The sequence below is a fragment of the Peromyscus maniculatus genome, chromosome 4 (assembly GCF_049852395.1).
Source record: "Peromyscus maniculatus bairdii isolate BWxNUB_F1_BW_parent chromosome 4, HU_Pman_BW_mat_3.1, whole genome shotgun sequence".
Taxonomy (NCBI): Eukaryota; Metazoa; Chordata; class Mammalia; order Rodentia; family Cricetidae; genus Peromyscus; species Peromyscus maniculatus.
In genome coordinates, this window is record NC_134855.1 from 126,901,670 (window position 1) to 126,916,001 (window position 14,332).

The window sequence follows — 14,332 nt, forward strand, 5'->3', positions numbered from 1 at the left end:
TCAACACATCTCTCTTCTACACACACTTCTTTCTACCCTGCTATATTTCTTCACATACAGCTACATTTCTCTTCTCGATCACTCACACACACACTCACTCACACACTCACTCACTCACTCACTCACACACTCACTCACTCATTCACTTACTCACCTCTTCACTCACTCACTACTTACTGCTACTTACAGAACAAACTCTGGACAATAAATAAATTACATAATCAGGGTCACATAGCCTTACTTGAGCAAACAATAAGAAACAGAGCCATTCTGGTAACACATGAGAAATCACATGGCCTCCTGAAATGTCACACTGACTGTAGCTATGGCAATGCTTGGCTGTCAGCCAGGTCCCTGACAGGCAGTCTGTAAAGCAAAGCAAAAAGGCACGTAGACATCCAGAGCCTAATGTTTCCGGACGGAGAGTGACATTGAAATTCAGGACCTAAACAATAAACAGTTATTTGGCTGAACCTTGAGCCTTGAGTCATAAAACTGAGTTTTAGGAGTACGTGCAGAAAGTCAACTGTTGCAGGGAGTTATGTCTACTAAAGTTGTTTTGTGCCTGGCCTTGATTAAACAGACACCTGGGAATCTGTCTTTGTGCAATCATTTGCAGGGGCAACTAGTTTACTTTGAAATTGCTCTGAGGGCTAAAATTAGCTAAATTGGTAAAAGTCTGTCTTTGTGACTTCTGCATATGCACTAAATGGGCTCAACAGCAGGGTGGATGGGACACAGCAAAACTGAACAGGATTTCAGGCACAGGACAGAAGTTTCTCAGAGTAACAGAGAGGTAGTAGGTCTACCCTTCATGCCATTTGCTGGGAGTGCAGTGTAAAGGGCTGGAAAGTACCTGAAGAAATGACAAATCAACACTTGGCCATCTGACAAGAAATAAGCCTATAGACTGCAGTGGAGTGAAAATCAAGCAGCAGAGACCCAGACATCTGCATGCAAGCCACATTAGAGTTAAACTCATGAGCCTGAAGACAAGGAACTATCAACCCAGAGTCCTGCCTTCAGGGAAAATGTTTCTAGAATGGAAAGAAATATGAAGACATTACCAGATGGACAGAAATTAAGATAATTTGTTAGCAAAGATCTGCCATTTAAAAAATGGCACAAGTATGCACTTTAAATAGAGAGAAAACATTAAAATAATGCATCCTGGAGGAATAGGAAGGAAAAACATAGTAAGTAAAAATTCAAGTACCACAGGCTTTCCTTCTAAATTATGTTTGATGGCTGAAGCAAAAACTCCAACACTGCTGGATGAAGTCCTAATGTGTGCACAGTACATAAAGACAATTAATTGCAGAACCAGGGAGCATCAAATGAGGCGAGATTTTTTACATTTCACTGGATTAATAAAATGACGACTACTCTAGTCTTTGATGAGCCATGTCAACGTGATGACACTGGGAGGGCAACTGCTTAAGAAAATATCACGAGAAGAAATGTATCCCCCCTCCCAAGACAGAGTTTCTCTGTGGAACAGCCCTTCCTGTCATGAAACTCACTTTGTAGACCAGGCTGGCCTGGAACTTGCACAGATCTGCCTGCCTCTGCCTCCCAAATGCTGAGATTAAAGGTGTGCACCACCACACCCAGCTGGAAGAAATAAATCTTAAAGACATTACAGATAACCAAGTAACCCACAAGAGGCAGGGGAGAGAAAATGACAACAAAAACCACAGCACAGTTAGAAGGTAAAATACAAAATGGTAGAATTAAGCTCTAACATACCAACAATTAATCAAATGTGCAAGATATAATCACATCAATGAAAGGACAGATTTGAGCTGAAAATACTTCGGTTGATAAAGTGCTTTCCTTGAAAACATGGGGCCTTGAGTTCAATCATCAGCTGTTAGCAAGGAAAAAAAAAAAGACAGATTGCAGAGCGGATGAAAAAAATGTACCTCAATCATAAGAAGTTCAAAAACTTTACTTGCATTATAATGGTACAGAAAGAAGTAAAAGATGTATAAACATCACCGAAAAGGAAAACAGGAAAGAAATAGGAGAGGCTTTAAGTCTTTAGCACAAGCATAATTACCAAAGATACAGGATGTTACAGAATGATAAAAGGATAAATCTGATGAGAACCATGACCCAGACACACAGAAGCCAAGGGTGACATGGTGAGCAGAATGGTGGGTAAGGCCACAGTGACAGCTGAAGCCTTCAATATACAGCAGAAACAAACAGAAAACCATCAAGAAACCCAGTGGTTCTAATCAGCTAATAAGGTTTAATCAACACAGAGAGCAGGCCATGCAGCAAGGGCAGAACCACAAAGCACAAGCCAAGACAGACTCTGCATCCTACAATAATCTTCAACAAGTTTCTAAAAGAAATCACACAGAGTATGCTCTCCAATCACAATAGAACCAGAGAGAACGATTACAGGAAAATCAGCAAACACTTAGACATACTTTTTAAAAATTTTTCAAGACAGGGTTTCTCTGTGTAGCCCTGGTTGTCCTGGAACTTGCTCTGTAGACCAGGCTGGCCTTAAACTCCGAGATCCCCCTGCCTCTGCCTCCTGGGTGCTTAGATTGAAGGCATGTGCCATCACTACAGCCTGACTGACACTAAATACTTCTAAAGTGCCTATGAGTCTGCAAATCTCAAGGGAAAATAATAGGTACAATGAGTTGAGTTAAAATGAAAATACAACAACAAAGTAATCACGAGACACACTTAAGGCAGCCATGAAAAGACAACTGTGGTGATATTTTATTTGTGCACTCCAATAAAACTTATCTAGGGATCAGAGAACAGAGCCAGCCACCAAATTAGACATAGAGGTCAGGTGTGGTGGCACACACCTTTAATCCCAGCACTAGTTAACCATAGAGGTCTGAAGGTCTGACCAGACAGACAGGAAGTGATAGAGCTGGGCGGAAAGAGGAAAGTGATGTAGCTGGGCGGAGAGAGGAAGTAAGATAGCAGGGCACAGAAAGGTATAAAAGTGTGAGTATACAGGAAGTAGCTCTCTCTTGGCTGAGGATTTCCTAGCAGTAAGAACGTGGCTGGCCATACCACTCTTGGGCATATACCCAAGGAATGCTCAATCATACCACAAAGATATATGCTCAACTATGTTCACAGCAGCACTATTCATAATAGTCAGAACCTGGAAACAACCTAGATGCCAATCAACTGAAGAATGGATTAAGAAAATGTGATACATATACATAATGGAGTACTACACAGCAGAGAAAAACAATGACAGCATGTTTTGCAGGCAAATGGATGGAACTAGAAAATATCATCCTGAGTGAGGTAACCCAAACCCAGAAGGACAAACATGGTATATACTCACTCATAAGTGGATACTAGATATAAAACAAAGAACAATCAGACTGCAACCCACAGATCCAGGGAGGCTACAAAGCAGGGGGGACCCTAGGATGACTGTGGCTTATAATAAGTTTTGGTTTTACTCAATTACTTGGCAAGCCTCAATGAAACATTTCACTATCACTATTAGGATAAGAATTTATACTGTATCAAGCTGATAATAGTAAAATAAATAAATAGGGCTGGAGAGATGGCTCAGAGGTTAAGAGCACTGGCTGTTCTTCCTGAGGTCCTGAGTTCAATTCCCAGCAGCCACATGGTGGCTCACAACCATCAATAATGAGATCTGGTGCCCTCTTCTGGGCTGCAGGTGTACATGTAGGCAGAACATTGTATACATAATAAATAAATAAAAATGAAAAAAAAAAAAAAAAAAGAACGTGGCTGGCTTCTTTCTGCTTCTCTGATCTCTAAGTTTTCACCCCAATAGCTGGCTCCAGGTTTTTTTTTTTTTATTAATAAGACCACTTAGCAATTCATCTTACAGACAACCACTATCAGTAGAAACACAGATACCACACAGGAAAATCAGTAAGCAATTAAGCTTCCATCTCAAATGTCCCGGAAAGACAGAGACAGAGAGATCTGAAGAATACACAGAAATACATAAAAATGAAAATACAAAAGCACAAGAAAAAAAACCATTAAATTCTACCCAATGTTTAAATATTAAAATCAACCATCATAAATACTTTCAAAAAACATGGGGCTAGAGCTGTGTTGCAGTTAAGAGCTCTGGCTGCTCTTCCAGAGATCTTGGGTTTGATTTGCAGCACCCACGCAGTGGCTCACAACATCTATAGTCATTGGGTTCAGGTGAACTTCCCTGGCTGGCAAGAGCCAAGACACATTTCCATTCCTCTGGAAAAGGAAGTAGAGAAGGACAACAGGGCACTCTGACGCGGCCTCTCTCAGGCTGCCTTATGTCCAAGCATCTCCTGCTGATTTCACCTTTGTCCTCAAATGTGGTAAATGGCAGCCATGCGTGTTAGTGGGTTCTGAGTCCCTTCAGTAAATTATCAGTGCATGTTTGGAGGCCCTGAAACTTCTGATGATCAAGTAGGATTTATCCTAGAATGTATGACTGACTTAACATACACTGTATTTATGTAATAGAGGACAAAAACTGTAAGCTTTTTTTTAAACACATGCATGAAAGGATCTAACAAAATCCAACATCCTTTGATGGAACAAGCACTGAATAAAAAAGGAAGAGACAAGAGCTTCCTCAAATTGACAAAAAGCATTAAGAGCAACGCCACAGCTGGCAGCCCACTTAGTGGTGAGAGACTGAAAGCTTTTCCTCTGCAATTAGGACCAAGAAAGACGAGGATGCCTGTGTTCACCATTTCTATATTAAATACTCTAATGGAGGTTCCAATCAGAGAGTAAGTGAACTGACAAAAAAGTGATATTAAAAGACATTCAGACTGGGGAGAAAAACCTAAACATCTTGTATATAAAAGTTCTATGAAATCTACAAAATCATTAGAGCTAATAAATGGGGACAACAGTGTGGCAGCATAGAAAATATATAAAGAAGCAAAACAACAGTCTACAACCTGAGGAGGAAACTAAGGCAACCGTGTTTGCAGTAATGTTAAGAAGAACAAGATACTTAGGAACATATTTAACAACAAAATACAACTGAACAAGCAAAAATGATGTAAGTATGTGGAAAACATCCTGTATGAATAATGTGATGGTTAATACGAGTGCCAACTTGGGACTAGAACAACAGCTCAGCAGTTTAGAGCACTTGTTGCTCTTGCAGAGGACCCGAGTTCAAGTCTCAACACCCACATGGCAGCTCACAACCATCTGTAACTCCAGTTCCAGAGGATCCTATACCCTCTTCCACAGGCACCAAGTACAATACATGCATATGGTGCACATACATATAGGTGTGCAAAACATTCATATACATGAAGCAGATAAATAAATAAAATGTGATCTTCAACTTGACAGGATCCATAGTTATCTAGGAGGCAAGCCCTTGGGCTTCTTGTGATAGATTACCTAAATTGGGTTAGCCTCTGAGAATGTCCATGAGAAATTCTAAACTAAACTAGGTGAACTGAGGTGGGTATACCCATCCTAACTGTGCCACACATAAAGAGGAAGAAGGAAGCTGACTATCAATCAGCCTTCATCACTTTCTGCCTCCTGACTGTGACTGCCATGTGACCAGCTGCCTCATATTCCTGCTGCTGTGAGTTCTGACCATAAAGGACTTATTCCCTAGTAAGCCAAAATTTACCCCCCTTTTGGTTTTGGTTTTTCAAGACAGAGTTTCTCTGTGTAACCCTGGCTATTCAGGAACTCACTCTATAGACCAGGCTGGCCTCAAACTCACAGAGAGCCACCTCCCTTTGTCTCCCAAGTGCTGGGACTAAAGGCGTGTGCCACCACTGCCTGGCTAAATCTTTCTGTCTTTAAATTACTTTTGTCAGTCATTTAACTGCAGCAACACAAAAACTAAGTGTTTAGATCATATGTCTAAATATTCATAAATGGCAATATTCTCTGAGGATTAATCCTATGTGTCAACACGAGTAGATCATGGGTGCCCAGATACTGGCTAAATATCATTCTGCATGTTTCTGTGTAAGATTTGTATTTTAATCATCAGAGGAGAAAAGCAGACTTCCTTCCCCAACAGAGATGGGCCTCAGCCAACTTACTGATACATGGACCAATTACAAGTCTAGGCAAAGAGGCGAGTGAGATGGCTCAGAGAGCAAAGGTGCTCACCGTCAAGCCGGGCACCCTGTTGATTTCCTGGATTCCTGGTGAGAGAATTAACTTCTGCAAGTTGTCCTTGCATTTGGCCCCCTGCTCCAATAAACAAATAAATGTAATAAAAATATACTTTTTTTTTTAAGTTTAAGAAAAGGACAGCTGATCCTCCTCACCTGATAGTTCTAGCATTGAGACACTGCTCTTCTGCATTCAGAGCAGAGCTCATATGATCTATTTTCATGACAGATCTGTGCCATCTCAACATCTACCACTGAGAGTGAACCCCTAAAATCTTCTCTCTTTTCTTCCTGCACTCCAATCTGTTGGCTCTATTTCTCTTGACTAATATGCTCTTTGAATTGCCCTACACACCCAGTTCAAGTCCCATTAACAGTGAGGCTAGATTCACTGCAGGATGACCCACTTATCCCAAAATTTATGTTAATTCAAGGGATCCAGAAGGAGGACAACCTTGAGAAATAAGAGTCAACTGCAGGACTGACAGTTTCTGATTTCAACCTTCCCTGTAAAGATACTGTTGTCAGGACAAAGTGATACTAGCATAAAGCTAAACAGATGGATGGAGTACAAAGCCCAGAATGAGGCCCCTGTACTAGTGAGACAACTTCCGGCAGGGGCCCCAGATCATTGAAGAATGTATTTAACAAATGACAATGAGTAAAGTGATGTCTATTTGTCAGAGTGAAGGTTGATCCCTGTCTAACATGCACACAAAACTCAGAATGGATCAAAGACTTGAACCTAAGGGCAAAAATCTTAAGACTCTTAGAACAAATCACTGGCTAAAAAGGTTTTCCGTACTCTACTTTCTGCACTCACACACACAAAGTAAGTAACTGTAAAAATTTATTTTAAAGATTAAAAAAAATCTAGACCAAGGCAAATAAACAACAGAATAAAAGGAAAATCCATGCAATGGGAAAAAATATTTGTAAGTAAGTTATTACTGACCATAAAGAACCTGTATCCTAATATCTAGGATTAAAAGAACTCCTAAATCTCAAAATGAACAACGGACTCAGACATTTCACCAAAGATGGAAAATGGCCAGTGAGCACACAAAAATTAATATCACTTATCATGAGATAAAGATGAGATGATGAACCTTCACATTCATTAAGGATCACAGAGAGATGCCAGAGAGGATGTGGAGAAGCTGAGCCCTGGGCACTGTGCTCAGTGATCTAGTACTCTGTAAGAGTCTGGCAGTTTCTCAGCAAGGTAGGCTTGGGGGTACCATGGAGCCCAACAATCTCTATTCCATCCCCAAGTATGCAGCGAAGACAACTGAGAACATGCTCCCACAAAAGTTAAGTGCAAATGTCCACAGCAGTACATCTTCAATAGACCCCAAGTGGAAGCACCCCAAATCCTTATCAACAGACGAACATGTAAGCCAGAGTAAGTATTAATCAACCATGAAAAGCAATGAAACATTGACACATGTTACAATATGAAGAACCTTGAAAACACTATGACAAATGATAAAGTCAGTCCCAAAGAACAGACAGTGCAGCATTCCGTATATGTGAAAGGGTCAAGAATGGCAAATCAGGGAAATAGAAAGCAGGTTGTCTTTCCAAGCTTCTTCTGGGAGTGATGGGAATGTCTTTAGTAGGTAGTAGTGACTGTTACAAACGTTGTCAGGGTGACAACAGAGAGCTCACCTGCTCGTAGATCTCGATGGCTTTCTGATACTGCTCCAGCTGTGCAGCATAGGCTGCCACCTTCAGCAGACACTTGTTAGCAGAGCTGAAAGTGGGACAGTGCAGAGTAAGTGACAAAACTGAGGAGACATGGCCTGAGGACACTTGCTCCTGGCAGAGCTCAGACGACAAAGATGCTGTATCCTTTACCACCTATGAAAAGCCATGACTGATACAAAGAACACATACCTGTTAGACTCTTCTCCTTTGTAATAATCGGCAGATTGTTCATAATGTGCAATAGCCTGAAAGTACATACATTTACTTTACAAACAATTCATTCATGGAATTGCATTTAAAAACTACACATGGGGGCTGGTAAGATGACTCAGTAGGACTCAGTAGGTAAACACGCTTGCTGCCAAGCCTGACAATCCGAGTTTGACTCCTGGACTCTGATGGTGGTAATAGAAAAGTGATTCCTACCAGTTACCCCTGACCTCCACAAGCGTGTCATGGCACACATGTGCACACATAAAATAAATGAATAAATGTAATAAAAAAATTAAAACTACGTGTACATTGATATTTTTCCCTATAATAAAGCTTATTCCAGTGATAAATCTTTCAGAACTTGGCCTCCTCAGCAAATACAGTAAAGCATGCGACCCTGAAGCCTCCTGAAGACAAAATCCTTGTGTTTGAGGTGGAAGATCTCCTGGCTTCCTGCGTCTGCCACAATGCCTGTCGCTTGCTGTCATGCTTCCCTATCATGATGGACTCTATCCCCCTGGGACTCTAAACAAAAATAAGTTCTTTGTTCCATAAATTGCTTTTGGTCATGCTGTTTTATGTACAGCAACAGAAAAGTAACCAATAGTTTCCCTCACACATGGCAAACGGTCCAGCTTCCACTGCAGTCAGGGTGGCCCCATGACTAGTTCTCTGATAGACTGTGACTGGCCAAACATCTTACTCTGTACCTTTTTCTTCATCTTTTCCACTTCCTAAAAGCTAAGACATGGCCAGGTCGGGGGTGAGGGAAGCCACAGACTGAAGAGGGCAGGATTCTATCAACCTGCTTCCTAACTAACCGTTATCACAGCATACTCATACTCTACACCTTACTGCAACAGCTTTGACTCTTCCTACTACCACAAGTACCACCCGAGCAAAGGTGTTCCTCCCACTTAAAATATGTGACCCCAAGCAACAGTCAAAGGGAGAGAGAAGAAAGCTAGAAGCCCTCATCAGGCCGACAGAGTATTAGTGAAATCAGACCCCCCGACATTCAGAAGGTAGAACACACTACCAGAGCCCCAAAGTAATGCAAAGCAGCTACAAGAACAGCATGGTGTATACTGCTTTAATTAAGCCTGATGAGAGCCGGGTGTTGGTGACATACTCTTTTAATGCCAGCACTTGGGAGGCAGAGGCAGGTGGATCTCTATGGATCTGAGGCCATCCTGGTCTACAGAGAGAGTTCCAGGACAGCTAAAACTACACAGAGAAACCCTGTCTCAAAAAAAAAAAAAAAGCCTAATGAGGATGAATCTGGAAATAATTAGCTGCTTTTCAGGCAGTTATAGGGCAACAGGCCATGTACATGGGTAAAGGCCTGGAGAACCAATCAATGACTTCTACGGCCCAAATGGCATCAGTATGTGTGGTGATGTTTTATTTGTGTTGAAATGTGGTGATATTTTATTTGTATGTTAATAAATAAAGTTTAAGCCATTTTAAGTAAACATAAAAGTCAGGCAGTGGTAGCACATGCCCTTAATCCAATCACTTGGCAGGCAGGGTCGCTGTGTGTTCAAGGCCACACTAGGGAACAGAGCCAAGCTTGGTGACACACACGTTTAGTCTCAGTACAAACCATAGAGACCTAGAGGTCTGTACAGACAGGCAGTGACAAGGAAGTGAGGTACCTGGGCTAAGAACCAATGAGAGGGCAGAACAGCAAGGCAATAAAGGCGTGGGTAGACAGCAAGTAGCTCACTTTTGGGAGCTGCAGAGCTGGTGAGGTAAGGTTGGTTGGTGGCTCTCACTATTTCCCTGATCTCTACGGCTTTCACCCCTATATTTGGTGTTTTTTATTTAATAAGACCATTTAGAAATTCGTCTACAAGTATGTCTGTAGGAGACTATAAAACAGATCAGGTAAGCATTTTCTGCAGTGGCTTAAATCCTCCTTGGGGTCAAGGAGCTGACTGAGTTCTGCTGGCAAGTACTCAGTGATCCTGTAACAGCACAGCCACCACCAACATGGGAATAAGTGCTGTGTCTTGAGATTGACAGTAAAACTTCAGTTTTGCATGACTTAAACATGTAAGCAAGTTTATTTTGGGAGGGAGGGTCAGAGGCACATGGAAGTCAGTGGACACTGTGAAGTTGGTTTTCCCTTTCCATGCTGTCTGGGTTCTGGGGACTGGACTAGTTCCTCAGGCTTACACAAGTGCTTTACCCCCTGAGCCACCTTACTGGCCCAATTTCAAAGATTTTTATGTGCCACAAATGTTTTTGCTTCTGATGATTAAGCAGTAAAACACCTTTGTTGGCTTGTAGATGTACACAAGCAATAATAGGTTTTCAGTCCTGTGCCTTAATTTACAAGGCTTTCCCAATAAGCCCCAAATACACAGTTAGTGGCACAAGAAAGTCAGACTAAAGATGCTGGGCATAGAAATAAGAAAACAAATAGAACAAAGCAGGCTTGAGAACTGCATCGGATACCCTCTGCCTGTCTGTAGAGCGTGATTACAGCTGATGGAGCCAACACTACTGAAGTCTCTGGGCTGTGGAGCATCCCAAGAACACCCACCTTGAACAATTCTTCAATAAGACACCAACTTCACTGGTTAAACATGTGAGCTACACAGTTAAAGGTAATGGGTAAAAGTGCCAAGATAGAAAAAGGTTAGGTATACTATGACCCCCATTTAACAGATACAAAAGTCCATACAAAAAACACCAGGACAATACAATCACTTGGAATCCTTCTCAGAACTGTCATACACATGGTTCCATATCCCACAGAAGCAAATTCTGTGAGGGAAGACCCAGGACTGCTGTTCACCATAGCATCCCTGAGCCCAGGATAATGCCTACCATATGGCAGGTGCTCAGTAACCAGAAGTGAATGAATAAAAGGCCCGTACTAGACCACTATCAATATTCCAAGTAATACAAAGGACCAAAAAATTTCAGCAAATTTATGATTGGGGGGAGAAAAGCCTTTGGGCCTGGGGTGTTGCCTAGTGGTAGAGTACATGCTTGGCCTCCATGAGGCTTTGGATTTGATTGCTGGCCTCATCCTCTTGCCCCCTCTGAATCGTTCTTATTCTCTGAACTACTTAGCATTGTTTCCACTGTAACAAAGGGATCAGGGCACAAAAAAAATACCCATATCTCCTGTGAAAAACCTGGACCACAGACCCTCTTCCTAGGGAGAGGGAGGTACCCTCTTCCTAGTTTTTCACTGAGAGCAACGAACAGGGTTGAGTTGAGCCATATGGAGCTACTATCTCACACAGGAGGGTGGGCAGAAGTCCATACTTAACCATTTGGTCTAACTTAGTATTTATTAGGAAGATATCCATTATAAGTTGTAGTGGGTAGCCATTTATTTATTTTTTTCAGACAGTGTCATTGGAACCAGCCTGAAACTTGCTATAGCAACCCAGAATGATGTTTGTGCATATTACATGTCCTCCACAAGACCCACTCTACTGAGTGAAAAGATAATGTCCATCCCAACTGCTGAGAAAATTAAGCCCCAGTCACAGCAGACCTGTCCCTTCCTATCCTTTTATTAATCCTACACAAGAGATAAACTGCGGACTCTATTTATTCCCCACCCCCTGCCCCCATTAACCCCATGCAACCAACACACACACGTGGGATAGCTCTCTTCAGAATAAGACCAGAGCTTCCCCAGAAAAGAGACTAGGGAGTGGGGCAGTGTGTGTGTGTGTGTGTGTGTGTGTGTGTGTATGTGTGTGTGTGTGTGTGTGTGTGTGTGTGTGTGTGTGTGTTTGCTGGGTGGTGAACAGCATGAAGCAAATGAAAGCAATTTCTGTGTTCAGAAAACAACAATTGTGGCAGCTGGTATGATACCAGTCTCGGATGCTTCCTGAATCTTTGACTATGTCAGAGAGAGGGCACAGTATGTTTGCTTACTCATAAGTATTTGTTTAGAACCTACTACGTCCTGGGCCTTGGGGGCCTATAAGAAAAGTAGTGGCAGAACTCGGCAGTCGGGACCAGAAGTGGGAAGGAGACAGAAACAAGAGAATCGTGAACAAGCATATGCCACAGGATAAAAGGTGACACGTGGCTGTAAAATGGGGTGGGGCTGAGTAAGGAGTGCGTATTTGCGGGAGTGTCATCTGAATAAGTACTCCTGGGTCTATAATCTTAACTAGGGGGCCATGAGCTAGAAAAGGTGATAAAGGACACAAGGACTCAGCTTGTGGATGTGTGAAGAAGAGCTGGGCAGGCAGAGGGAACAGCTAGTACCCAGGTCCCAGGGCAGGAGCTCTACTGGATCAGGAAAGGAACAGCATGGAGGTCGCAGTGGCTAGAGCAAGGTGGACAGAACAAAAGAACAGGATAAATTTGAGGTCTCAGAGATACAGGAGTGGGTCATGAAGACCTAGTGCAGGTGTCCAGCTGTTCCCGAAGTGTATGTCAACAAAAGGCTGTACACAGGGGCTGGGGTGATAGGTCAGTGTCAACAGCACTGACTTCTTACACAGGACCGAGGCTTGATTCTCAGCACCCACAGGGAGGCTCAAACCATCTGTAACTTCAGTTCCAGGGGGATCCAATACTCTCTTCTGGCCTCCAAGGGCACATGTAGACAAAACACCCAAACACATAAACGATTTTTTGTTTGTTTTTTTGAGACAGGGTTTCTGTGTAGCCTTGGCTGTACTAGAACTAGCTCTGTAGACCAGGGTGGCCTCAAACTCATAGGTCTGCCTGCCTCTACCTCCAGAGTTCTGGGATTAAAGGTATGCACCACCATAGCACAGCTTAAAATGAACCTTAAAAGAGAGAAAGAGAGAGAGAGACAGCGAGAAAAGACCGTAGAGACAGACCGGCATACCAGTATCAAGGCTCACGGTGACTGCTTTGCTGTTTGAGAGTCTGGGATGAGGGAACTAGGGAGCAGACGTGAGAGACCAGCTGGGGGCTCTGATCACATGAAACTGAGGACAGGTACTGAGAAGAGCTGAGACATGGGAGTAGTGAGAACAGTACCCAAAAACCTCTTCACAAGCTAGATGGGGCTAGAGAAAGGGCAAGGAAACCTGCTGACTGGAGAACTCAGGAGTAGGGGCAGCACTTGAGAAGAGAATCTGGTCTAAAACCCACTGGCTCAGAGATGACTATGGGACCCAAGAAGAAAAGCTGGCAAGCAGGCCACAGATGAGAGCAGTGATGCTGACCGAGGATGCAGTTTGCCTTCCACCTCTCCAGAGCCTTAGAGAACTTCAGCAGACAGGTGGAAAGCCTTTCGACCATTCTGACATGACTCACAGCACCAACATCAGGGAAGCTCAGGAAACCCCTGGCACTGCAGGTAAACCGTCTCTTTACTCAGCCAGCTAGGCCCAGGTGGTCTCCTCCAGGACACCTGGAATGATTCTGGAATGGACACCACTCCAGTCAGCTGGGAAAGAGGAGGAGTGGATTCCTAAGAGGCTAAGCATCCACCTTCTGCACCAAGCTCATGGGTGTGGTCTGTGCTTACCTTCTCAATGTCCACAAGCTCAGTCTCATAGATCTCTGCAATCGTGATGTGGTGCTTGGCTGCGATTGTAAACCTTCCCTAGGGGAGAAAGCAGAGTCATGCACCTGCTTTACCTACACAATCACCAATCAGTTTGGGAATAGGAAAAAATACAACTCTAAAGCAGCTCAAGGACTCCACCCCACAGCCATTCAAGCAATGCAATGTCTTACCATGTCTGTGTAAATGTCGATGGCTGCATTTAAGCAGTTGATAGCCTCTGAAGCGTGGGCATTTAAGAAAAACAATGAAAAATTCATTCAGTGAAAGAGGGTTCAGCTGAGCCTGTTTCTTGGCTGCTACTGATGGTAAGGAGGTAAAATTTTAGGTAGCGGGTGGGCAGCCTGGTTAGTGGGAGCAGACACAATCATGCACAGTCCAGATTCATTAGCGTGGCATTGTTCCTAGCAGCTGCACTGGTATTTAAAGCAGTGTGGCTGCAGTAGTAACTGGTTCAGTAACTCTTAGGGCGGTCCATCAAGGTGGCAGATTCTATTACAAAGGAAACAAGACCACAGGGATTGCCACCCACACTGGTAAATCACACCTACTACTATACAAGGCAAATCCAGTCTTCATTAATATCATGTGTGTTTATATTCATTTTGGCAAATATCACTTCTTCACAAGGAAGACCATTTCAATAGTCTCCACTCTTCATGCAGCCAACATCAAAAGCACTTTGTAATGCTTGTTCAGTTCTTAAGCCAAATATGTAAATGTGTATACTGCTCAAAGATGCTAACATTTG

At 42.9% G+C, this 14,332-nt stretch overlaps 1 protein-coding gene across 3 annotated transcripts in view; it reads right to left on the bottom strand.

The window, feature by feature from the left end:
* Positions 1 to 14,332, bottom strand: part of Napb (NSF attachment protein beta) — a 41,740-nt gene that overhangs the window by 8,963 nt on the left and 18,445 nt on the right. For 2 of the 3 annotated variants that reach the window (XM_006984490.4, XM_076570809.1), the window contains exons 4-7: positions 13,755 to 13,801; positions 13,543 to 13,620; positions 8,031 to 8,086; positions 7,803 to 7,887 (exon numbers count right to left, since the gene is read on the bottom strand). In XM_006984490.4, coding sequence (XP_006984552.1) covers positions 7,803 to 7,887; positions 8,031 to 8,086; positions 13,543 to 13,620; positions 13,755 to 13,801 — 266 coding nt within the window. The remainder of the gene's footprint in view (positions 1 to 7,802; positions 7,888 to 8,030; positions 8,087 to 13,542; positions 13,621 to 13,754; positions 13,802 to 14,332) is intronic. The other variant, XM_076570810.1, reaches the window with a different exon arrangement.